The following is a 25,079-nucleotide window of genomic DNA, read 5'->3' on the forward strand; positions in this document are numbered from 1 at the left end:
GAAAAAATTCGTAAGGAATTCTTCCTGAGGAAGGCCATTTGTCTATAGAAAAAAATCGTCAGGAATGCTTCCTGAGGAAGGCTTTTTTTCTATAGAAAAAAATCGTCAGGAATGCTTCCTGAGGAAGGCCTTTTTTTATATAGAAAACAATCGTCAGGAATTTTCCTTGGGGAAGTCCCTTCTTCTATAGAAAAACATTCGTCAGGAATTCTACCTGAAGAAGTCTTTTTCCATTGAAAAAAATTGTTATTTATGTGTATATCCATTTATAAGGCAAAGAGGCTTTTGTTATTCTTTAAATTGTTAGCATTGTGCACATCCTGCAATCAGGATTATATGGTAATGAAGACAAACCTTTCAATTTATTGTTTTCTCCTTTGTACGCCCATCATTTTTAGGCTCAACTGAAACAAAAATAACAAAAACAAAAGCCTCTGGAAATAAGCACATGTGTTTTGGCAAGGATCGGTATAAAAGTACCAATCATCTTTTTGGGAGATTTTACTTTGAACATTGAATGAAAATCCTTTTGCCAATTGTTTCCCCCTGTCATTAATCATTTTGTCCTACAATTTTGGTATCTTTGTTTTTAATTTATTTTCTCATTGTTTTGTTTACATCTCCTCATCATTTTGTTGTTTTTTTTTTTCTTTCCTTGCAGCTGGCTTCATCTGGTGATGGCCATAAAAACGACCCACCGTTGCCTTTGGATTTAGATGTTCCCTACAATGATGACTACAGTATTTACCATAATGCGGATACAAATTCCGAATCCACTTCAACCGGCGCTACATTAGCGAATACCAATAGAGAACAACAGCGTAAAACGCAACAAGCATCTGTGATAACGTGGCGTAATGCTGGCCAGCAGCAACAGACAAAGGTGTCAGATACGTCAGCCAACACTCCACCGCCACCATTTACACCCTCCTCCTCGGCCTCATCATCGTCGACGAAATATAATCGCAACCGCAACATAATTGTTAGTAATTATAATCCTAACAATAATAACAACAACAACAATGGAGACATTTCATACAACAACAATAATGTCAGGAAAACCTATACCAAACATAAAAATATCATTGTCAGCACCTACAACAATCGTTCATCATCAGCGTATGACGATTTCAATGACAACAATGGCGGCGGAGGATTCTTTAACAACAATTGGACCACAATTGTTATGGGTAATGATCGGCCCATACACAAGACCCATGTTGAGATAATAACGAAAAATGGTGCCACCAAAAAACCCAATATCATTGTTAATAATTATAATCCGGAAATAATGATGGCACCTAACCCTCACAATCCGAATTTCAATAGCATGCTGATGACCAGCCTGCTAAGCAATCGTGGTGGAGATTATGGTGATTCGCCGAGTAGTGTGAAGTCATTGTATGATCGGAAAATAACATGTATGTTGTATCTGCAAGCCGATCATACATTTTTCCAGAAAATGGGTTCCGATGAAGCGAGTATAGAGGCGATAACGCGACATGTTCAGCGTGCCAATTCGATTTATAAAAATACGGGTAAGTACGATTTTTTAAAATTATTAAAAGAAAATATTTGTTTATAAAATTATGAAATAAAGAAGTTTTTAAATGCCAGCTGAGGTAGAAAATACTTTCATAATCAAGCTAAGGTAGAATGTATTTCATAGACACTCCAAATCTTTAAACTGTTCAGTCGGTAGACATTATAGACAGAGTTTTGCTCTGTTTTCCCCCTGCTACTCCTCTTAGGAGCATATCACTTTTCCACAAAGCATCGCCATCTTACTCGAGTAATTCCTGTATTAATTTCGTTAATCAGGTATTATGATTGGTCTCCTGTAACCTGTCCTAGGTAAAGGCGTTGTCATCTATCGTTGCATAGAAACAACGCATCATTGGATTGGAAGGGAGCCTTTTTTATAGAAAAGCTGAAGGAAGACTTTTCATAGAAGAGCTGTAGGGAGTCTTTATAGAGGAGCTGTAGAGAGTATTTAATATACGAACTGAAGGGAGTCTTTCATAGATGAAAACGAGCTGAAGGGAGTCTTTCGTAGACAAGCTGAAGGGGATCTTTCATAGAAGAGCTGAAGGGAGTCTGTTATTGACGAGCTGAAGGGAGTCATTTATTTATAGTAGTATTTCTTAAAAGAGCTGAAAGGAGTCCTTCTTAGACTGATTCATTATAGTCGCTCTATTGGGAGTTTTTATAGACGAGCTTAAAGGGGTCTGTCGTAGACTGAAAGGAGTCTTTCATAGACTACCAGTAGTACCGAGTCTGAATTATGGAGTGGAAAGTGGACTTCATAGTCTACTTGATATTGATAAACCGGTTCAGACATTTAAAAACCGAGCAGAAAAAATGGGCGGAATCTGCGATATCTGATGAAGGTATCGTGACCCCTTAGATTGCACTTTTGAGAGCTAATTAATGATTTTTTAAGATCGGACCCCGCTACACTGTCTTCGGAACATTGACGGAAAATTTTTTATCACCTCTTTCTCTCGAAGAGGAGATCGCAATTGGTCACCGATAATTTAAAATCATGCGACTTCCTTGATTAATGATTAGGTCTACACCAACTGCCCATCGATAATCGAAACAAATTTTCCACCCCGATTGGTACACCATCAAAATATCGATTTTGAACCACCTATTTCTTAAATGAAATGAAGACGTAGGGTGCCATTCGGCGTATGAGTGGAAGTGGAAAGTGGACATCGATAATTGAAACACATTTTCCACCCCGATTGATACACTATCAAAATATCGATTTTGAACCACTTATTTCTTAAATGAAATGAAGACGTAGGGTGCCATTCGGCGTATGACCCATTAATTCCACATTTTGGGCGATTAAAAAAACGCCGATTTTAGTCGATGTGTGAGATCTCCCATTTTTTCGAATCTTTCGGATTTCTTCAGACACACAAATTGAAGGGTATACCACCCCTTCAAGTCGCCACATGGTCAGTTTTGCCAAAGAAACTGGCGACCATTTGCTTCGAGGTGTTTCTTCTTCAAACAAATTTCGTTGGGTTTGGCTCATCTTTGAAGACCCACACGATTGCTGTTTTCTATGCATGTATATTAACCCTTGCAGTGTAAAAAAAAAATGTCGGAATAAAAATCTAAAATTTGTATTTAAGATCATAGATTGTATAACTGCCATACAGTTTAGAAAAATAGCAATCTTCATTTTAACCGTCGGCCAGTTTCGTCTGTCTTTCAGCAAAAACAAAAACATCAATAGTAACTGTACATAGGATAACCGAAGAATCGCAAAGAAAGAGAGAACTTTTAAATGTCGAATATATTCGACAAAAACACAGAAAGGGTTAATAGTTCGGAAGCTGTGACGATCTTATATATACCGTCTGTGAAATTGTGCTGGTCCAAGGAGAACAAGGCTTTTTAAGAAATTCCTATGTATGCCTTTCATAGTATCCCTCGTATGCATGGAATAGACCTTCTCTCAATGACGAAAGATTTTGGATTCAGTCTATGAAAACATAATTTGTTGATAGACTGGCGCGTCGGTCATCACGAGTCCTTACGAAATGCTCCTACGGTCAATAATTACAAGTTTTGGGTAATTTGTGCGGGACAATCCACCGGATATGCATTTGTACTCTTCTTCACTTCTCGTTGCTGACGTAACCAATAGAACGATTCTGTAGGTACCGTGTTCCCCTTATCATGGAATTTAATGACTCCGTTATTACCAAAATTTACTAGAAAAATACGGGGGTAGAATTGATGAGAGATGACAAATATATTCTTAGAACCTATTTCGAAATTTATTTTCTCCATTTAGACATTCCAAACACTTAGCGTATGTTTTCAATATAAACATTGAATGTAGAAAAAAATGTATTTTTTTCAATTATTTATTTTTATTTCGTCTCTCAAAATCCTCTAAAACAATTCTAAATTTTTGACAATGAGTGCAAATATTGTTATGCATAGCTGGCTGAGCATTTTGGGTGAGTGTGTGTGTGTTTTTTCGGCGACAATTTACATAGAAAAAGCCGCAAAAAATTGCAGATACTCGCAAAAAACCTCGGAAAACAACAACAAATTACTTTGTTCGAAAACTACCCAGGTTTTCTGTTGTTAATGTTTGTCTGTGTGTATTACAACATGAGAAATGATGATGACAAATACCGAAATAGACCACACCAAGGATAATATTTGTTTTACATGTTGTGTAGTGGTCGTCAGCGTCAGAGCGAGAGAAAGCCCCGAAAAAAATAAACCACTACAAAACAAAAGCTAGGACAAAAAAAGAAAACAATTTTTAGAAACTCAATTTTCTAGTCAGGTTTGTTTTTTTGTTAAGTTTGCTTTTTCTGCTCTCTGTCTCTCTCCCCCTCTCTCTGCTCGGCTCTACATTGCATATTGACAATGCAATATGCAAAATGGTGTTCAACACACACAACAGCCAACATAAAAATAATGAAAACCATGGGGCTGAGCAGCAATTTTGTTTTCCATTCGACCTACGAAACATTTTTGTTGCACATATTTCTATTTAGCCGTGGAAAATTGTGATTTTTTCGGTTCGCTATTCTGGGTATTTCGTTTTTGTTTGGACATATTTTTTTCATTGCGGTAGGTGGTGTAGTAAAGTGCAATGCAATGCCAACGGAAAGCGGAAATGAATAAAGTTTGTGCACACAAAAACACACACACACTCACCCATATAAAATAACAACGAAAAATGTTGTTGAGATTTAAATCGGATTTGTTTTGTCACAAACTGAAATTTATTGTGTATTGTGTGTTATACTACTCGCTCATAACAATCTGGAAAACTCACACACACCCAAACACAGAGTTCTACATGGGTACAACGACAAGAACAACACTACATTTAAATTGACCAAACGTAGATTGATTTTTCCACTTTCAACTCTACGTCCATATTGTTGTTATCATTGTTTTTATTTTTTTGCTTTTTTATTGGGTGTATATATTGCTGTCCTTTCGCATTCTTTTCGTTTATTTCATATTTTTTGTTTGTCCACTTTTTTTATTGCAGACTTTAACAATGACGGTAAACCCGATAACATCACATTCATGATAAAACGCATTAAAGTCCACAACATGAATGCCATCAAGGATCCATCATATCGATTTCCTGGAAATTATGGCGTTGAGAAATTTTTGGAATTGTTTTCAGGTAAGTTTTTTTTTCGTGACGATTTTTTTTTTATTTTGGGAGGGAATAAAGTTAAGAGTTGTGTTAAAGGTTGATATAAGTTTGAAAGATAATGGAAAATGTGAGATGAAAATAATTTGAAGCATTTATTCTTGGAAATAAGAAATAATACAAACAAATATAGATAACTTTCATTACGAAATGATGGGGTTCATCAGAATACTCCATTAAATAAAAAATATATAATCACCAGCATAAGGATTAATGGGCTAATTAAGGGAACCCCCCATTCTCGATTTTAATTTTTCAAGATTTTCAATGGGCTGGTAAATCAATACCAATGCTTGTTAAGGTTTGTACCTTTGCACACATATAATTGAAGATTTAAAAGAGAAGAAAAATCATTTACAAAAAAAATTTTGTTATTGTTTTGTTGTTGTTTTTTGTAATTAAAGAAAAATCCTTATTTTTGATGGCGGGCATGATAACTCCTCACTGGAACATCGGAATCCGAAAATTCCAACGGTGTTAGAAAGAGTACATGTCTGGCTCTCGTATGAACTAGGATTATTGACTTCGCTCTAAAATCGACAAAACTGAGCAGAGAAAATGGGCGGAATCTGCGAAATCTGATGAAGGTATCGTGACGCCTTAGATTGCACTTTCGAGAGCTAATTAATGATTTTTTAAGGTCGAACCTCGCTACACTGTCTTCGGAACATTGATGATTAATTCCACATTTTGGGCGATTAAAAAAACGCTGATTTGAGTCGATGTGTGTTTTGCTTCGAGGTGTTTCTTTTACGAACAAATTTCGTTGGGTTTGGTTCATCTTTGAAGACCCACACAATTGCTGTTTTCTATGCTATGCTATGGAAGGGTTAATATAAATTAACCCTTCCAGTGTCAAAAAATTTTTGTCGGAATAAAAATCTAAAATTTTGTATTTAAGATCATATAACGGGATTATTGACTTCGCTCTAAAATCAACAAAATGGTGGACCTTTGAAAAAATATTTTTAGCAAAAATATTGGTTTTTTTTACCAAAAACGAAGTTAAAAAATAGGAAAGATCTTTACCGATTGGCTTTATCCTAGTTCATACGATAGCTATACACTTACAGAGAAACGTGTAAAAATTTGGAATCGATTGGGTTGTTAGTTTTTGAGTTATCGTGCCCGCCATTCGCAAAAAATGTTTATAGAAAAACGCGTTTAAAGTTTGAGAAGCCCTTCACCTATATCTTCAAGAGTTCTTGAGATTTTCACTTGAAATTTTGTAGGGACATTCATTAATTAGTGTAGATTCGAGTTATATCAAAAAAGTGGATTTTTTAAGAGTCTGAATGTTTAAAGAATATTTTTGAAGGATCTAAAGAATAAGAAAATTTAGAAGGTCAAATGGGGATATGAAGCGTAGTTTTTTTATAAATATTCTAACTGCCGAAATGGATGATATTGCAAGAGTGGATGTTTGAAGAATATTTTCAAAAGGGACAAAGGATTTTTTAAGAATCTTTTTAAAATAGCAAACACGTTAAAATATATTTTTTGAATAATTTTAGAACAATTTGAAACTGCCTAATAGGCTTTAAAAAAGGACATTTTATTTTGAACAAAATGTTTACAAAAATCAATGAAATATTTTTAGAAGAATCTAAAGGGGTTTCAGATGAACCTAAAGTAACTAGTTTATCAAGCGTAGATTTTTAAGAATTGTCTTAAATTTTCAAAAGGACCAAGGATTTGTTTTTTCAAATTTTTTTGACCAAATGACTAATATTTTTCTAATGTTAAAGGGCCAACGCTTTATTAGTTTCTATACCCTTCACCGCACTGTGGTACATGGTATTATGTCTATGTGCATATGATTGTAACAGGAAACGAGGTAGACACAGGGTTCCTTTTGAGAATATGCATAGAATTACTTTCTGAGTCGATTTATGTATGTCCGTCTGAAGATGTTAAATTGTAAACAAAGTACAGGTCGCATTTATGATCCGATTTGGATGAAATTTGGCACAGCTCATTTATTTGGCCCAACGACGAACCCTATTAAAGTTGAAGTAGGTAAATAGTGCACCAAAGTCCCTTTATAGCCTTGCACGAAACTTTGTGTGTCAAGTTTCGAGAAAATCGGTTCAGATTTAGATATAGCTCCTAAATATATTTTCATTCGATTTAAGGTAATTGGGGCACCAAAGTCGCTTTATACCCTTCGGTTTGCACAAAATTTGGCATAGCTTACTGAATTGAGTATAGAATGATGTGTGGTAAGTTTCGGGAAAATAGGTTCAGATTTCGATATAGTTCGAACATATACATATATATTCGTCCGATTTTACATACATCTGCTCAAATAAAAATAAATTTAGCATTGTAGAAAGACATTAACATGTTCCCTCGAGGGCACATTGACATGCAGTTGTAAGGATACATATGTACAATATACCCCAAGTGGTGAAGGGTATCATATATTCGGCCCAGTGCGACTTTACTATTTTCATTACTGGTTTAATTTTTTTTAGAACGACGAACTGTCTAATTAGCTTGGATTTTTTAAACCTTAAATTTTTATGAATAGTTTTAGAATGGTATGGAATAGTCCAAATTTAAATTAAAAAAAAAAAAATAAATTGAAAAAAATGAAAAAAGGAATTAAAAAAGAAGAAGCTAATGAGTTGGAAATATTTTTAGAATGCCCAACGGACTAATACCCATAGTTTTGTTAAGAATATTTAAAAAAAAAACCGACAAATTAATAAGATAATATATTTTACGAATATTTTTACAAGGTTAAACGGTTTGGAAGGAATGTGAATAAAGAAAATACTCTCTGAATGACTTATGGTGGTGGCAAAAATCCAATTTCTGTTATTTTGAGCGCTTTGAGTATAAAAGACAGAGGAGGTTCCTGTTGGTTCCTGCTTTGGTATAACCATCATATAGAGTGCCAGATCCATTTTAAGTATCATAGAGTCTCGACCGATTTTCAATCCGATATATCTGACCCTACATTAGGGGTTTTTTTGCAAATTCCACCAATTTTTAATGGGAAATGTTCATAAAATATCAAAACCCCTGATTGTGGTTCGATATTGATAACGCATGGTATAAACGCATATGTATAAAATCCTAAAAATACTGTAATTTAAAGGGCAAAGTTATGTGTGGGGCTATATCAAAAGGGTGGCCAACATTGATTACATCGTGTAGAAAATATGCCTAATGAAGGACCGATGTATCTCAATTTCGAACCTAACATTTTTGTTTTGTATCACAATGTCTTCCCTAACGCTAAATATTAAAAATGGATATCCTCGAACGTAGAATCATTACAAACGAATGGTTAAATCGTCTAAGAATTCCATGTAGGTTAAACTAACAATTTCAAGTATAGAATATTGTATGGTGAAATGCATATAGTATGGGGACTACCCAAAAAAGCGGAACATACTATTAATAGGGGTTATATGGGGACTTCACCCAAAATAGAGCGAATGTTTAAATTTTTTGGGAGGGAGATAAGTTAGCAAATACGACTACAAAATACTTAGGGGGTAACTTTATATGGGAGCTATATCTAAACCTACCCCTGTATTCTGTAACTTTTTAACAACATTCGATATTGTCTATTTTACAACAATTTCATTTGTTTGTTTTATTGTTTTTACAATAACAAAAGAAATTTAAACAATATCGAATATTGTTAAAAGTTACAGAATAGACCTACTGGACCGATATACCTACATGTAGACAAAAGACAACTCTATGCTAAACATTGGCAATCTATCTCAATTCGTTTAGAGGTTAGAGTGATTACAATAGACAGACGGACATGTTTCATAGAATTCGCTGATCAAAAATATATACTTTAAAGAGTTGTGAGGGTGAATTAATTGGTCATAAATTTCGGCTAAGACTCTGTAAGAGCCATATAAAATTAGGATATTCTATCACATTCCAATTTTTTTTAAATAAAATTTAAGTCAAACTTGACCGAGCAATGAAAATAATCAAGGAGGCATTGCTTACAGGCAACGATAGGTGGCAGTCCCATCACCTAGGGCAGACTATAGCAGAACAATCATCTGCTTAGCTGAAAAAAAGCAATGATTGTACGATAAAACTTATGTAAGTATATGGTATCTTATCTATAGGGAACACAAAACTGAAAATTACAGCCGAAAAGTTATTTTCATGCTTTTTACTATGTTCTTTTCACTACCACAAATTTGCACTATCTTGCGCGATTAGTCCTTGTGTCAATTTTCTTAATTATTGTATTTCTGTATTCGAGTTAAGTATTCATCTATTTAAACGTATGTAGTGGGCCGCCATCTATCGTTGTCTAGAAACAACGACTTCTCGAATTGTGTTCAGGGGTTGTTGTCCTTGCTTACTTAGTATTGCCTATGTTAAATTGGCCACTGATATTTTTAGTACGTTACATATGTTTTAATAGTAAAATCGCTGAATGTAATACATCAGTATATATACATAAAAAGTCTTTATATAAATATAAAATAATTACTTATTTATACTCACGTGGTACTTCGAATTATAGTCATATAGCAGGTCCACTTTCTTACAACCAATAACTTCCGAGCTCTCTGAACAATGTAAATCCCTTATAATATATATCGTAAACTTTATTACCTAACTACTATCATGAACTTATATTATCCACTACAAAACTTCACCTTCCATATTACTTCGCATGATGAAAATACGTAAATATATGTCAAATGTTAGCATGACAACTTTTCTGACTGCTCGAAATAATTTATAATTGCAAAATTTGCAAAATATTCAACAATAACCGCAGTCAAAATGCAATAAAGTTAATAAAGGCGCGCCTATACTCTCGTATACATATCCAGATGATGATGATATCCGCCGCAGATATTACGTACGTTAGTAGTAACAAGCGTGTGGTTTTATAAAATTGCATTACTTTTTTGTTTGTTCGACGACATGGATTTATTTATGTTGTGTAGATATTGGGGTGGATACACTTTTTTAAAAAAATTATATATTTTTTTAATAAAAAGGCAAGAAAATTCAAAAATTTAACATGAAATTTTCAATATATTTAAAATCAATATGGACTTGTTGGCCTAAATGATGCAAGATTTATCAGGACACATGCATCTTAATTTTATGTATCATATAATGATTCTGATATGAAAATAGTACAGATATATATACAGAATTTTACCAATGTCGCTGTTATTCTTCATCTTATTCACTAGCAACAACAAGTGCCTGCACTCGTTTCAACCTAATTTCCATGAAAAGCTGATTAAATATTGTATGTGGTCGGGGTTTACATTTAATATATGTTATCTTATGCATATGCATTCAATATGCATATTTTGTGTGTAAGTGCAGTTGGGAATATGTATATGTATACACCTATTCACATTGAATTGTTGTATGACTTACTTTTACTTAATTTCCCCATTGAAAATATTAAGTTGAAGGATATTTTTGTTCAACATTTCACGGTAAAACATTGAATGGTAATGAAAAACACATACCCAAACAGTTGGGTATTCTGAAATAAAATATATGTACGATATATGCAAAAATGTTTTGAAAATCAATTAACCTGAAGAACCAGAAAAAAACATGTTACTCAAAACTAAATTCAAGGTGAACTACGATGATGGCGTTTGTGACGATGATGATGTTAATGAATATTCTTCTTTAGCACCTCCACTCACTGAACTCACCCATTAACTGGGTAGTCGTTACTAGAGTTTGGTGTGTGTGTTGTTTTTTATTAAAACGCTTTCGTGCGTAAAATGTTGTTACAGTTAATGCTAGAAACAAATTAGCTCTCTCTCTATTACGACCAACACGCTGTTCTCTGCACTTCATGTAAAGTAAATTGAATTTTATTCATTCAAGGACACTGACATTGATGCAGATGGCGTTAACGGAATTTAATATCAAGTATTAGTATTCAATAAAAATTATAAAATGTAATTTAATGAAAATTAAAACAGTAAACCTGTGTATAAAACCAAATATATATATATATATATATATATATATATGGGCAATATTGCCAATTTTTTAATATTGCATTTTCAAAAAATCAGCTTTTTTGTTTTTGTGGCACATCAATGATTTTTGGAACACATATAGAGAAAAATGTTCTGACTCCAAAACTGTTCTCGATCACTTTTTTGGTTGATGCGCGCAAAAGTTATCGAGGTTTTAATTTTGGGCATAAGAAACTAATCTTTAAATATATATCTTCCTTCGTAAAATAAGAATATGAATATATTATAACAATCGCGAAAAAGGTGCACATCTTCGCGAAATATGAGAAAAATAATGAAAATATAGGAGATTACGTAAATATTTTCTTTATATTAATGACATACACACACCTAAAAATTAATTTAAAAATATCTACATAATCTAAACACCATGGTGAATCAAATGATATCAAAATCACACAAGTCCGTGTAGCGGTTTGTAAATCACAGCGTCAACAAAACAAGATATTGAGGAAAAATATTTGTTTTTGGTTCGAAAAAATAATGTCATCATATTTATTTTTTTAATTGTATACAAGAAATTTCAGAAAAAAATGTTGGGGTTATTCTGCTCTTTTACCCGAATTTCGCCGAAAAATTGACATATATAATAATAATCACTTTTTGTGTATAAGTATACGCCTTGCCGATTATATCAAGACCCTTCCGATAAATCTTAGGGTTCTATAAATAGGAATAAATCTTAAAATAAAATAATATTATGAAATATACATTTTAAATTGCGTCTAAGTCGCGTAATTCTCAAAATCATTTGATGCGCATGCGGTTTCCAGGAAGTACTGAAGTTTATCCTCCAATCCATATATATTTTGCGAAATTTCATTTGACGGCTAAGATGTGCCGCACGTTACATTGAAGTACCCAAAAAATCGTAAAACGCGAATAATTTCCGAAAACTCCATATGTCATTAACGCGCATCCGATTTCGGTGTGCACCCTAAAAAAAATACATCGATCTATACCGATTTCAATGTGGTCCATTAAGAATCATGGATGTGCCATCACAATCTATTTTTGAGATAAATTGCGTACATCACTCTTTCAGCTGAAGTTTTTAAAGTTCTCTTTTCGAAAAAGATCAAAATCCGTATGAGGTCATTTATTGAAGCGGAAATAATACACAGAAAACGCAATTAAATCCGCGATATCTTCAAAAACATTTTTTGCCAAATTTCGTGTTTTTGGAAGGCCAGTTCCCACCGTTCTAGTAGATGGATTTTCACGAAGAAGATTTTATATCATCCGAAACGTAGAAAACCTTATTGATCGCGGGTACCCATATCATTCAGTTGACAGATCTAAAAATTTGGCCCGAAAAATAGGTTTTTTAGAAATTTCATCGCACAAAATTCGCACCTTCGGATGAGTATTACTCTGAAGCTGCGCATACTACATACACAAAATACATATCAAATTACGCAGATTCGCGACTACAATAATCTTATAATCGATTTTTAGAAATTCCTGTTCGCGTATTAATGCTAGAACTAAAATTCAAAAAACACTCAAAATCGAGCTTCAAAATGTCAGCATCATTTAAAGGTAGATGCAGTTAAAATTTTGAAAAATGATACATAAGGGGCGTAGTCCCCATTTTGTTGGCTTCTAGTTTTATTTTGACACGAAGGCCGTGCAATGAGTGGCTTAGTCACAAATCGATAAAGAACATAAAAAAACTGGTTCGCCTCAACCATGAGCAGTTTGCAACGACAGATCAATTAACCCAAAACTATTCACTTTTTTCATATACTTAAGTAGTTCCCGAGTTATAAAGGTGTGATCCTCCGCTTTAGCTATGTTAAAAAATTGGCAATATTGCCCATATATATATTTCAAAATTGAGAATGTTTCGGAATGTCCGATTTGGGCTAAATATATTCCGTTTTGTTGTATGATTTGTTGCCATTTTAAAGGTAACTTCATAATGCCGTCTCATAGAAGTCCTGCTCTCAATTTGAAAAAAAAACTCTATTAGTCGACTTTAATAATCCTCCCTAGATACCAATTTTGTATCATTAAAGAAATTTTGCAATGCCAGAAAAATCTGATAATTGTTTGCATTAAAACTTCCTAACCAAGCTCCCGAAGTTTCTGGCGAGTCACTGTAGATATGTTTTGCCTAGCGTTGTCCTGGTGGAACACGACACCCCTCCTGTTGGCCAATTCTGACCGTTTCTGGTCAATTGTAAATGGTTTAACAAAGTTTTATGGTCGCTTTTTAGCTCCTGGGCGATTATACGACTGCTAACATCCTGGTCAACTTCGATCATTTTTCCTTTTTTATCAACATTTTCGACGACCGGCCTACCTGTATACGAAGTGCATCTTCTTAAATCAAATATTCCTGAACGGAATCTAGAAACCAATCGGTTCCACACAGAGACTTTCGCTTAATGGTCCACACAAAGACTTCGGTTTACTGTTCGTAGTTAGATATAGTAGTTTCTACGTCTTAGTCCATCATCGTGCCAAAACACGAGGCCAACAGTTCCCAGCCATAACTAAATCGTCGATGCCGATTGCCGACAACCATCGTTCACTATCATCAATAAACCATCGTTGCCCATTACCGACAACATCCCTTCCCAATTATCGTAAACGATCATTGTGCCGACTCCCGAACAGTAAATTTAAGCACAAAAAGTGAGACATTAGACCTGTAGGCCTATTCTGTAACTTTTTAACAACATTCGATATTGTTTATTTTACAACAATTTCATTTGTTTGTTTTATTGTTTTTACAATAACAAAAGAAATTTAAACAATATAGAATGTTCTTAAAAGTTACAGAATAGACCTACTGGACACAACTGGGATAACCTCAGCCGACGAGGAAACCACGTTACAGGGTGTAGTGGATAGTATGCCAGACAACAAACCGATGGTTCCTGGGTTCAAATCTCCCGAAGGAGAAATACATTTTTGAAAGTGGTTTTCGACTATAAAAAGGCTTACATACTCCTACAGATGAAATGCATCGGGAGCCCCTTGATATTCTTATAATCAATCTTAACGATCATTTTTTATTCGGCATCTAATTATAAAAACCTTTTTGTTGCCAAGAGGCGTGCATGCAATATCGAATATTAATACAATTTTTCTTGTTGTTATAAGATGGTGCTCCATTGCCATTTAAAATTTTATGTTCACCGAAGCACTTTTTTCGTACGATCAAAAATGTTCACGAGTTAATTCCATTTCTTGGCAAATTGGTTATGCATGTCACTATAAACTACACAACACGTGCTGGAACGCTAAATAGTATTAATCACTTTTATTCTAAAAACTTTCAAACATTTCAAAAGTCAGATGGCGCCCAGCGATGTCGGTTTGTTTAAAGTAAATCTTGAAGATAAAGACACGTTGAGACGGGCGTTTTCTATAGGTAATTACAAGAGGATCCATATCCAGATATTTCGTTAGTTTTGTCCGTTGTCCAATTAATGAAGCGTTGCTTGTAGGTCCGATTCTGATCAAACACTTTAAACACTTTATTTTTCAGTATTTTTAGTCGCTTTAAATACCACTATTCTGACTACACCATCAAAGTATTACGCTCCTGCTTCGATTATTGCTATTTTCAGTCCCGTATTCGAATAGGGATAACCTCATTCTCCAACTACCTGCATTCGGCTTCCAAACTGCGAATCGAGTATGCAAAGTATTACGCTCCTGTTTTAATCTTCAATACTTCTTCATATCTCTATATTCTGGATCAGGTCTATATTTAACTGGTTCAACAGTTTACCTAGTTCAACACTTCGTTCACTCGGGAAAGTTTACCAGCGTATGAAGGAGGAATGGATGATCGTTAATCTGATATCAATTGTATTAATGTAGGAGTACTAATATGAATCCCGAAATTTGTTAAGGGATCTACATATGCTAATAGGATTTTATTTATCACACTTACCGTGTAATATCCCGTTGGTATTTTTGGTTTATTCGGAATTTAACATTTTCCGCAACGATTCTAATTGGTTATCGATATCTAATTGGCTATCGATATTGGTAAACCTTTACATACAAAGGGTTACCAACAGTAAAAACTATTGTGATTTTTCTTATCAATATGTTGTGAATTGAATGCCATCAAAAATCTGTTAAAAATTTATAGTTGAAAAGTTTTCTTTTTGTCGTTTTTTGTATTGGCGATTTCAGTCATAGTGTACTGGTTTAATTTAAAAAAGGCATAATTAGCAAAAAGATTTTACAATTTTAAAAATGATTGTAATCGAGTTATTTTGCCATTCTTATAATTATCTGACATATTCCCCAAATAAGAATTTTGTACACGTTAGTACATTTCGTATTTTAGGTTACAGTATCCTTTGAGTGACATTTTACACAATATGAAAACGAAGCACAAACACACACAAAATAATAACAATAATGTAGTTTTAAATATTTATGCGATGCACAGAGTCGGTCTTTTTGTCTGTCCAATGGGTATTGTTGTGTATTCAGTTAGAAAGTCAGTCGAAATGAAAATCCACTGAGAGAAGGTTAATATTACACACATACATGGATGCATATATACCTTGTATGTTAAATGCTATCATAAATGTTTACCAACACACAGAATCAAATATTTCTGTGTAGTACCCAAAAATCATTATATATTTAGGGCCTAAACATAGACTATACTGCCTAAGTGAAATCTACAATTGTAGCAATTTATTAATGTTAAAGACACACATGGAGTTGAAATGTGTATGTAGTCGTAATAAATTGCAATAAACTGTGCTGAACTGTAAGAATTGTTTCTCAAAATAAAATAATCCCCGTACTGTTTTGCTATGTTTTATTTTGTTTTTCGGCATTAAGGGGACCCCCCCCCCATTCTCGGGGTCAAAATTTTTGTTGATATAATTCGAATCTACACTGATTAAATAATGTCTCTACAAAATTTCAAGTGAAAATCTCAAGAACTTTTGTTTTTGCAAAATAGTCAGGCTGAATCCCAGTTTGTTGTTTTTATAAAAAACAACTATTTATTAGTGGGGAATGTATGGCATTGTTTGCCGAGGGGTAAGGCAGGGAAGACTATAGTTTCGGATCACGCCACTGATCCTCATCAGTTCCCTTAGTTTTTTGTTGGGATATTCTCCCCAGAAGCTATTGCTTCTATACAAAAAACCTTTCATACCCAAATGTCTCTTGTAACAAAGCGAAGTACTTAGCTGACCAACGACATAAACTGCATGAGAATTTCGCTGGAGCCTCACTTCGAGGTTAACAAGGCATTTACAAACAATACCACACCTTTCCCACTGTTGTGTGTTGTCACATCGCGACAAATGCACACAACGACTTTGTTGGTGTTGCTAGTATACAGCAACAAACCAAACAGTTCAACCGTGCCTGCGTCTACAACTTCAGTAGTGTTGGCGGTTTATTTGGGATACCAAATAAACCGCCTCGAATTGAGGCTCCAGCGAAATTCTCATGCAGTTTATGTCGTTGGTCAGCTAAGTACTTCGCTTTGTTACAAGAGACATTTGGGTATGAAAGGTTTTTTGTATAGAAGCAATAGCTTCTGGGGAGAATATCCCAACAAAAAACTAAGGGAACTGATGAGGATCAGTGGCGTGATCCGAAACTATAGTCTTCCCTGCCTTACCCCTCGGCAAACAATGCCATACATTCCCCACTAATAAATAGTTGTTTTTTATAAAAACAACAAACTGGGATTCAGCCTGACTATTTTGCAAAAACAAAATACAAATGGTATCCCAAATAAACCGCCAACACTACTCAAGAACTCTTGAAGATATAGCCGATTTATTGTGTCAGCATCAAGTGACGGCTGAAGGGCTTCTCAAACTTTAAACGCGTTTTTCTCTAAACATTTTTTTGCGAATGGCGGGCACGATAACTCAAAAACTAATAATCCAATCGGTTCCAAATTTTGCAAGGTTTCTCTGGGAGTGTATAGCTCTCGTATGAACTAGGATAAAGCCAATCGGTGAAGATCTTCCTTAATTTTAACTTGGTTTTTGGTAAAAAATCGGCGATTTTCCAAAAATATTTTTCCAATGGTCCACCATTTTGTTAATTTTAGAGCGAAGTCAATAATCCTAGTTCATACGAGAGCCAGACATGTACTCTTTCTAACACCGTTGGAATTTTCGGATTCCGATGTTCCAGTGAGGAGTTATCATGCCCGCCATCAAAAATAAGGACTTTTCTTTAATTACAAAAAACAACAACAAAACAATAACAAAATTTTTTTGTAAATTATTTTTCTTCTCTTTTAAATCTTCAAATATATATGTGCAAAGTTACAAACCTTAACAAGCATTGGTATTGATTTACCAGCCCATTGAAAATCTTGAAAAATTAAAATCGAGAATGGGTGGGGTTCCCTTAAATGACGTCTGCTGTAATGCTATCAGTTCGTCTCGTCTTCTTTTGTTTATTTTTTTTTGTTTTCTTTTCTAGTCGAAGCTTTCCTTTTTTATCTTCGATTCTCTTCTGATTCCTAATACTCTTAGAGTAATTGTGTCTAAATATCTCAATGTTTGTATTTTTGTTTGTTTGCCATTTTCTTTTTCAGAGGAGGATTACGATGCTTTCTGTTTGGCTTATATGTTCACCTATCGGGATTTTGAAATGGGCACACTGGGTTTAGCCTGGACGGGCGATTTGAAGAATGCCGGCGGTGTGTGTGAAAAGAATGGGGTGAGTAAAGAACTTTATTTATTTTTTTTTTTAATTTATTAATTTAAATATGTTGAAAACAAATGGTGATCATGATGAGACTAGTTGGAAAATGCGACTGTTATAAAACTGATCGAAAGAAAATACTAAATAAGCAGGGTGTGATCCTCTTTTAATGAGAACCAGAAAGCGTCCGGGCACTTTTTATACTCTTTGTGTAACTCCTTTTAGTATAGCGATTGTCTTATTTCGACTAACTGAGTTGATCTAGACATGTGTCTCCGTCTGTACAGTGTAATTTTTAAACACGATACAGGCCACAGTTAAGGTCCAACCGTCACGAAATTTTTCATGTACGACGGGTTCAGGCAAAAAAAAAACACCATATTTTTGGTAATAACGATCTGCATCGACGGTGAATATCGTCGACGAATGGATCGCGATCTACACCATCTATTCTCGGACATCGACATAGTCAGATGGATCGAGCTGCAGCGACTACGTTGGTTACGTCATGTTGTGAGAATGGATGAGGATTCCCCCACTTAGAAGGCATATAAAAGCTAGCCAAGTGATGGTTCACGCAGAAGGGAAAGGCCACAAATCCAATGGAAAAATCAAGTAGAAGACAACATGTCGGAACATGGTCTTTCAAAGACCGACGTGCTTGAAAATCTTTTTTAAGCTCGGCTTATGGAAAAACCTATTTTTTACATTGAAAACGAACTAGGACCAAAAATAGGAATGCGACCTTCCTGCGAGTCGATTGTGCCATTGTATTGAGCTCCTGTTTCGATTCTCGTATTTCGGACCCTATCGTCGAATAGGGTAAGCCTGTGTCCGAATTCCAAAGTATTACACGCCTACTCCAATTCTTGGTATTTCAAATTCTGTCATCGAATAGAGTGAGCCAAACATCCTGCAAAGCGAATGCAAAGTATAATATTATACTCCTGTTCCAATTCTTCATATTACGGATCCTGCCTTTGAATGGAGTGAGCCAAGGTATCACTTTCCTTCTTCAATTCTCTATATTCTGGATAGTTTACCAACATATGAAAGAGGGATGGTTGATCTTCAATCAGATAACAATTCTTTTAATGTCAGAGGACGAAAATGCTAAAATGATTTTATGTATCGATCATATTCGATACATTTTTGTCGGGTTTTTCTAGTTGCTCTAGACCAAACATCACGAGATTTTAAACAGAGGAAGGAATCTGTCCAAGAAATATCATGGCTTTTTCCATGATAATCGGTCAATATTTAGCAGGGCAAATCGACCAAGAGAGAGATTGTTTGGTATTACCAATATCCCGCACTAGATGGCGGAAATGTAGCGCTGATGGCTAGGAAATTTTGCATGAGTTTCCGGTTATGGTCAAAACTTTCTTGTGCGAAATCTTATGGAGTACTCTTTTTACTCCCGGAAAAGAGCCGCTGAGGAACTATTGACCCTCTAAGTGGCCAAAGAAATTAAAATATGGCGAAATATTACCCAGGCTTGATAGCTGTGCAGGATATCAAATGGTCGGCCCCGTAAGGCTATTCTGATCCGCTTACTGGTTTCATTATAAAAACCTTCATTCCCTAGAGATGGTGACCCTTTATGTGGGAGGTATTGAAAGAGTGGGCCGATTAACATTATAATGGCATGGCTAAATATTACTTAGTGCAAGGACCAGTTCAAATCGGATAGCCCGTTCGCAGACACTGTGTAATAAATTTTAAACAACATGTTTTTACAATTTTGGTGGGAAGGAGAGGGAGAGGTGGGAGGTACCAAAAGGAGTAGACCGATCCATCTTCGAGCCTGATTAAAGTTTGGAAGAAATATTATGATATGCAAAGTTTGAATGAAATAGGTTACTCCCTTCAAGAGTTATCCTGTGAACCAGTCAGACGCACGAACGGGCAGACATTCATAAATATTCTAATTGTCGGCAAATTATTTAGTCAAAAGGAACACCTGGCCCACAATCAGTATTTTGGCACATATTTGCCATAGTAAAGTATATATAACCTCTGTTTAAGCGAGGATATTGCTGCACTCCTCGCCGTGGTTGTATGGATGGAGTGCGGGATAACGAAGAAAACTGCCCAAAGACAGACAGAGGCATGATTATCTAAAGCGTAGGCGTTATGCGACAGTAGTCCAAGTTGACTCTTCGATAGCTGCCAGACAAGAGTTTGTAGGCAAATGAACGCAGATGTTCACGTGGATCGCAGAGAATCTTAGCGATCGCATAGGATCGTTGACATTCGTGATCGAATGGGCTCGAAAAGTTGAAAGCGTATCAAACTTATAACTCTCATTAGCCATGAGTGTATAAAAATGTTCACATACAGAATGTTTGCTTTTCATTTTACTAGCGCCATCTATGTGTCCAGGTTGCGACTTTTCAATCGACCAACGATATCTGCTTCCATTTCCAAGTCCAAAAAATTAATGTAAAATAACTACCTTTTTCTCATAATGTCCTTTTCCACATGACAATGATCGATAGTTCATAGATAAACCTCTGTTGCACGACCTTGTTCTGTTACAAAAACGCTGCCATTCAATATCATACATTCATTCCCATCATATCGACATTTAAATTACCCCTACAGTTTAAAAATTATTTTTCATTATTGTTCGTTCGTGACCCGCTCGTCGTAAAAACCCCAACTGGCAAGAGAAGCCCATAAAACTGCATATGAAAAACTTCAACAAATTTTATTATGAACTTGAAAATTCATTATGACCTTTTTGTGTTTGTGTGTGTGTTTGCTAACACATTCGAATGCGGACGATGTTGTGACACCATTAAAAAGGCGGGTGTGAGATTAAACCATAACAACAACAACAGCAGCAACAAAAAAAAAACAAAATCCTACAACGAACAAAATGGGCATAACAAAATGGCTATATAACACAGAGTTAACACAGCAGCAAGCCGTGGCCATAACAATGAAAACGAGGCGAAATGGACAAAATGTTCCAAAACGAACAAACAGACACACAAACACCCATACTCAGAAAGAGCGAACAAAATGAAGTGACATAAAACCCAAAAAATCACCCAAACAAAAAAATGTGTACATACATATATATGCACATACAACCACCTCGGTCGTTTGCAGTTTTGAAACAGCACGGCAGCAACAATACATGTCTTCATTTTATTCATTTCCGACATGTTCGCGTATGAAAATTCCATACTCTGTGGGATGGTGTTGTTTCACACAATTTCTTTTTTTTATATATACACTCACACATATAAAATATTTGAGTGTGTGAGCTGTTTTTGTGTTTGTTGGTCGCAATGAAAAGGATCCAGTAGTCAGCATTTATAGTCAAACAAACGAAAACCCAAACATTCAAGCATTCATTCATCCACACCATTCGTTAAGAATATATTCACACAAACACACACACACCATCGCAACGTTGTTGTGCATTTTGTTAAGGATCACAGACTGGCAAAAAAAGAAAAATTGACCGGTAATGGAACCCACCATTGAACACAAAAGGAAAGGAAAAAAGTTATTCGCCTTTTTTGTTGTATTCATTTCCACAACAAAAGTCCATACTCTCTCCACTTCCAATATATGTATATATTTTGGAGAACTACAAACAAAACCATAAAAACCCCCTTTTTCGAATCTAAAGCATTGTTGAATTACATTTATTATCGTGTTTTAACATAATATTCACAGCTACCGAACTCAAAAGTCTGTGAAAAAATTGAAAGTCCTCCTTGGTTAGTTCGGGAAATTTATGCTGGTTTTTATGTCAATCCCAAAAGGAATGCATTGTTCAGCGGAAATTGTTAACCCCCATTAAAATGGAACTTTAAATTTCCGGGAATGGAAAACTATTAAAAAAATTTTAAATATTAATATTAAATATTCGATTTCCCACGTTAAAAATGGTGTATAAAATAATTTGAAGTCCTTTGTTATGTAACCCCAATGGCAATTGATGTCATAACAAATAAATTGAAAATTCCCCAATATAAAATTTTCAAATTTCTTCAAATAATCATTTTCGATATCGCGGTATAAAGCTACAGTTTTGTATCTTGCGAATGTTGATTACAGCCAGATCATGTTGGGGCACTTCAGATTTTGGGTATTTATAAAGTATTGGCCAGATTTTTTAAACGAATTGGTACGATGTCTTAAAATATTCGGTATTTTAAAGATTTTAAGCACGATTAATTCTAGTTTGAAATGTTTGGATTTGATTAGCGGAAAAAATCCCCTAAAAATAATTATTGATTCTAAATTTACGTATTTAAATAATTTTATATACGTTTTGTAACCAAATTGCCTTTTTTTATACCCTAAACAGCTATGTTGTCAAGGTATTATGACTTTGGGTGGCCTCCTGCACATTCTGTATGCTGTAGAAACCACCTTTATGACCCAAACGTCATGAAATTTTACATAGAGAGAGAGGGTTCTGTTCATAGAACAAGCATGGCAAATTTGATGCAGATCGGTCAATTTTGATGCAGATCGGTCAAATGAAAATATATTTACAGCTGAAGGATATAGACCCAAGAAGTTGACCTTTAATTCATACAAATTATGTTGTTGTATGTACTCGGATGTTGGAGTTACATGTAAATATTTACAGAGATCTATTACTCGTAATTCTGATTACCATTACCCTCTAGCATATATTTCGCCCTGATCGATCAGAAATTTTACACTAAATTCTGGTCAAGTACGACGAATATAATTTTCGGAGATGATCAGATGATATTTAGGGGTTCAAATAGACCAAAATATTTTTTGTGTGTGTTTTTAAGTCACTTTATAGACTACAATAATATACCGAAAATCACAACACGTCAAATGGCAAAGGGAATCTGTAGGCCTATTATGTAACTTTTTAACAACATTCGTTTGTTTGTTTTGTTGTTTTTACAATAACAAAAGAAAATTAATTGAATGGCTGTTTTGATCAGTAAATATTCAGCGGGCAAAATCATCCAAGACATTTCTTTGTGAAATTAAAATATTGCATTTTCCACACCGAGCAAAAAAATCAAAAAATAAGCCATGGTAAGAAAGAGTATCTATTGATTTCTAATCGGTCAAGAGGGTAAAAATATCTCAAATTATTGCCCAGGCAACGGAATACAGATCCGCAGAATGTTAGTGTCCCATGGTAGTTGTATAGCGTATCACTGATTTTTAAATTTACATTTCAGTATTCCGGATGCCAGGTGTGTATAATATCTGCTTGAACAATGTTGACATTAACTTGAATTGGAAAATAATTGTATTTCCAACAAACATTATTATTATATACATAAAAATGTATCCCAACTTTATGTTTTATACGCCATATGACGGAGACCCAACCCTACTGCACATCACGAACAAGCTCCAATTGGCTCGTAAACATTTACACACAATCCTTTTACATAATTTAGGGCTTAACTTAAATCTTATAGAACTATAAGATCTGGTTTAATGAATTCAATTGTGATCGATGTTCGCTCAAAGATGAAAGTCGAAAAAGTCGCTCAAAAACAGTTCAGAAGGTCGTCCAAAAACGTGCACAAACCTTAATAACGAATGCCTTGAGATAGAGCTATCCATAAGTTTTCCTTCTTCTACCAGCATATTTCTATATTTCAGGAACATCTGGCCGTTAAATAAGGCCGTGGGACCTTGAGCAATGTCACTGAGATCATCGGTGCATTTTTTACCAGCAATCAATATCCTGTTTTTTTCGCACATAAAAAAGGTCAACATTTTTCGCCGGACATGTTTAAGGTGTGACCCATTCGGAATTGAACAGATTTCATAAACAGAAATACAGGGGTAATTTTTATTTTATACAACTGCAGGTTCAATGTATTTAATAGGTATCTTGAAAAGAAAAGGTACTTCTCAATAGTCTCTGGAAATAAGTAGCATCGGGCAGTCGGCTTGGGCGCCACACACTACATGCGTCGTCGGCGATATCCGAACTGTGGACGTTTTTCATTATCTGATTTACGTGGTATATCGAATTCAGTTCTGTTTTGGGCTGAAAAAATAATTCTATGACTCAAGGAGTTCCACTGCTATATCCAAGCAGTCTGGGTATTGACATTTTGTAATTGTTCAACAAGAATTAAAGGCGGCATTCGGGATATCAGTCTGGATTCATATGCAACTTATACATCTAATTTGTTGAGGATACTGCTATTTTCGGGGATTTATTATACTCCTGGAAAGAGTATAGTTTCTTCATAACTTTGGAAGTCATCGAAGATTCGATGACATTGGAAGCCATGCTGTCCGTGTTGATATTATCAGTTTCATGGTAATCTCTGAGTGTTAATTCGTTCGTTCGATGTTGTACCACACATGTGTACCCTATTCGGCTGTTGAGTATACCAGTGAAAATGCAGATGTTCGAAAAGAGTTTCTGAATGATGAGTTTCTGCTTGAAGAAGAATATGACAAGCCATTTCTAGTACGGGGACCAATATGTTTGTATAAATTTTCATCTTTTACAATATTGCGTAAATTTCCGATACGGAAAAAGGTATGGGAAAAGAAAAGGCCTTGAAATCAAGTTTGGATCCATTTTTGAACTTTTTGATGATGAGGGGGTTTGCAGCACCAAACTTGCGAAGAAGTTGCTCCTTTTTACGACTGTAGTTTTTGAAGCTCATACCGGATTTTGCCTACTGATATCTTCTCGCGGTGTTTTTAACTGCTACCCAATGACAATTATATTGACTGATACAATTTAATAATAAAAACTAACATAAATAGGAACAGAAATCTACATGGGACTAGTATACTCCAGAAAGAATTTGTGATGTAGTCAATGAACGAAAGGATCCGTAACAGTGCAAACCTACTGGTATTTCATATATCTATTGATTTTTCTTCAAAACATCAATATATGAACGGTCCAATAAGGCTATGGGCTCTTTGTCAAGACGTTTGTGAAAGATATATACCTAAATAAATAATAGTAACACTTTATGAACTCGAAATCTGCTGAATTGCGTTATTGTTTCGCCGTTATCAGTTTATGGCGGTTTGAATGGATATCAAAAGCCCTTCCAGGACAGGAATAAAAATAATTGTTTCTGCTTTTGTAAAAATAGACGCAGTCATATTTTCTTAAATATCATCTTATCACAATCTGATTATACTTCTCCATTTTACGTATT

At 34.8% G+C, this 25,079-nt stretch overlaps 1 protein-coding gene across 1 annotated transcript in view; it reads left to right on the forward strand.

Moving 5' to 3' along the window:
- Nucleotides 1–25,079, forward strand: part of LOC133324874 (uncharacterized) — a 66,870-nt gene that overhangs the window by 8,333 nt on the left and 33,458 nt on the right. The window contains exons 3-5 of the mRNA XM_061533704.1: nt 662–1,538; nt 5,045–5,185; nt 17,798–17,922. Of these exons, the coding sequence (XP_061389688.1) occupies nt 662–1,538; nt 5,045–5,185; nt 17,798–17,922 (1,143 nt within the window). The remainder of the gene's footprint in view (nt 1–661; nt 1,539–5,044; nt 5,186–17,797; nt 17,923–25,079) is intronic.

This window comes from Musca vetustissima, unplaced genomic scaffold, assembly GCF_032173495.1.
Source record: "Musca vetustissima isolate MV318-11 ecotype Yass unplaced genomic scaffold, APGP_CSIRO_Mvet_v1 utg15496, whole genome shotgun sequence".
Classification (NCBI taxonomy): domain Eukaryota; kingdom Metazoa; phylum Arthropoda; class Insecta; order Diptera; family Muscidae; genus Musca; species Musca vetustissima.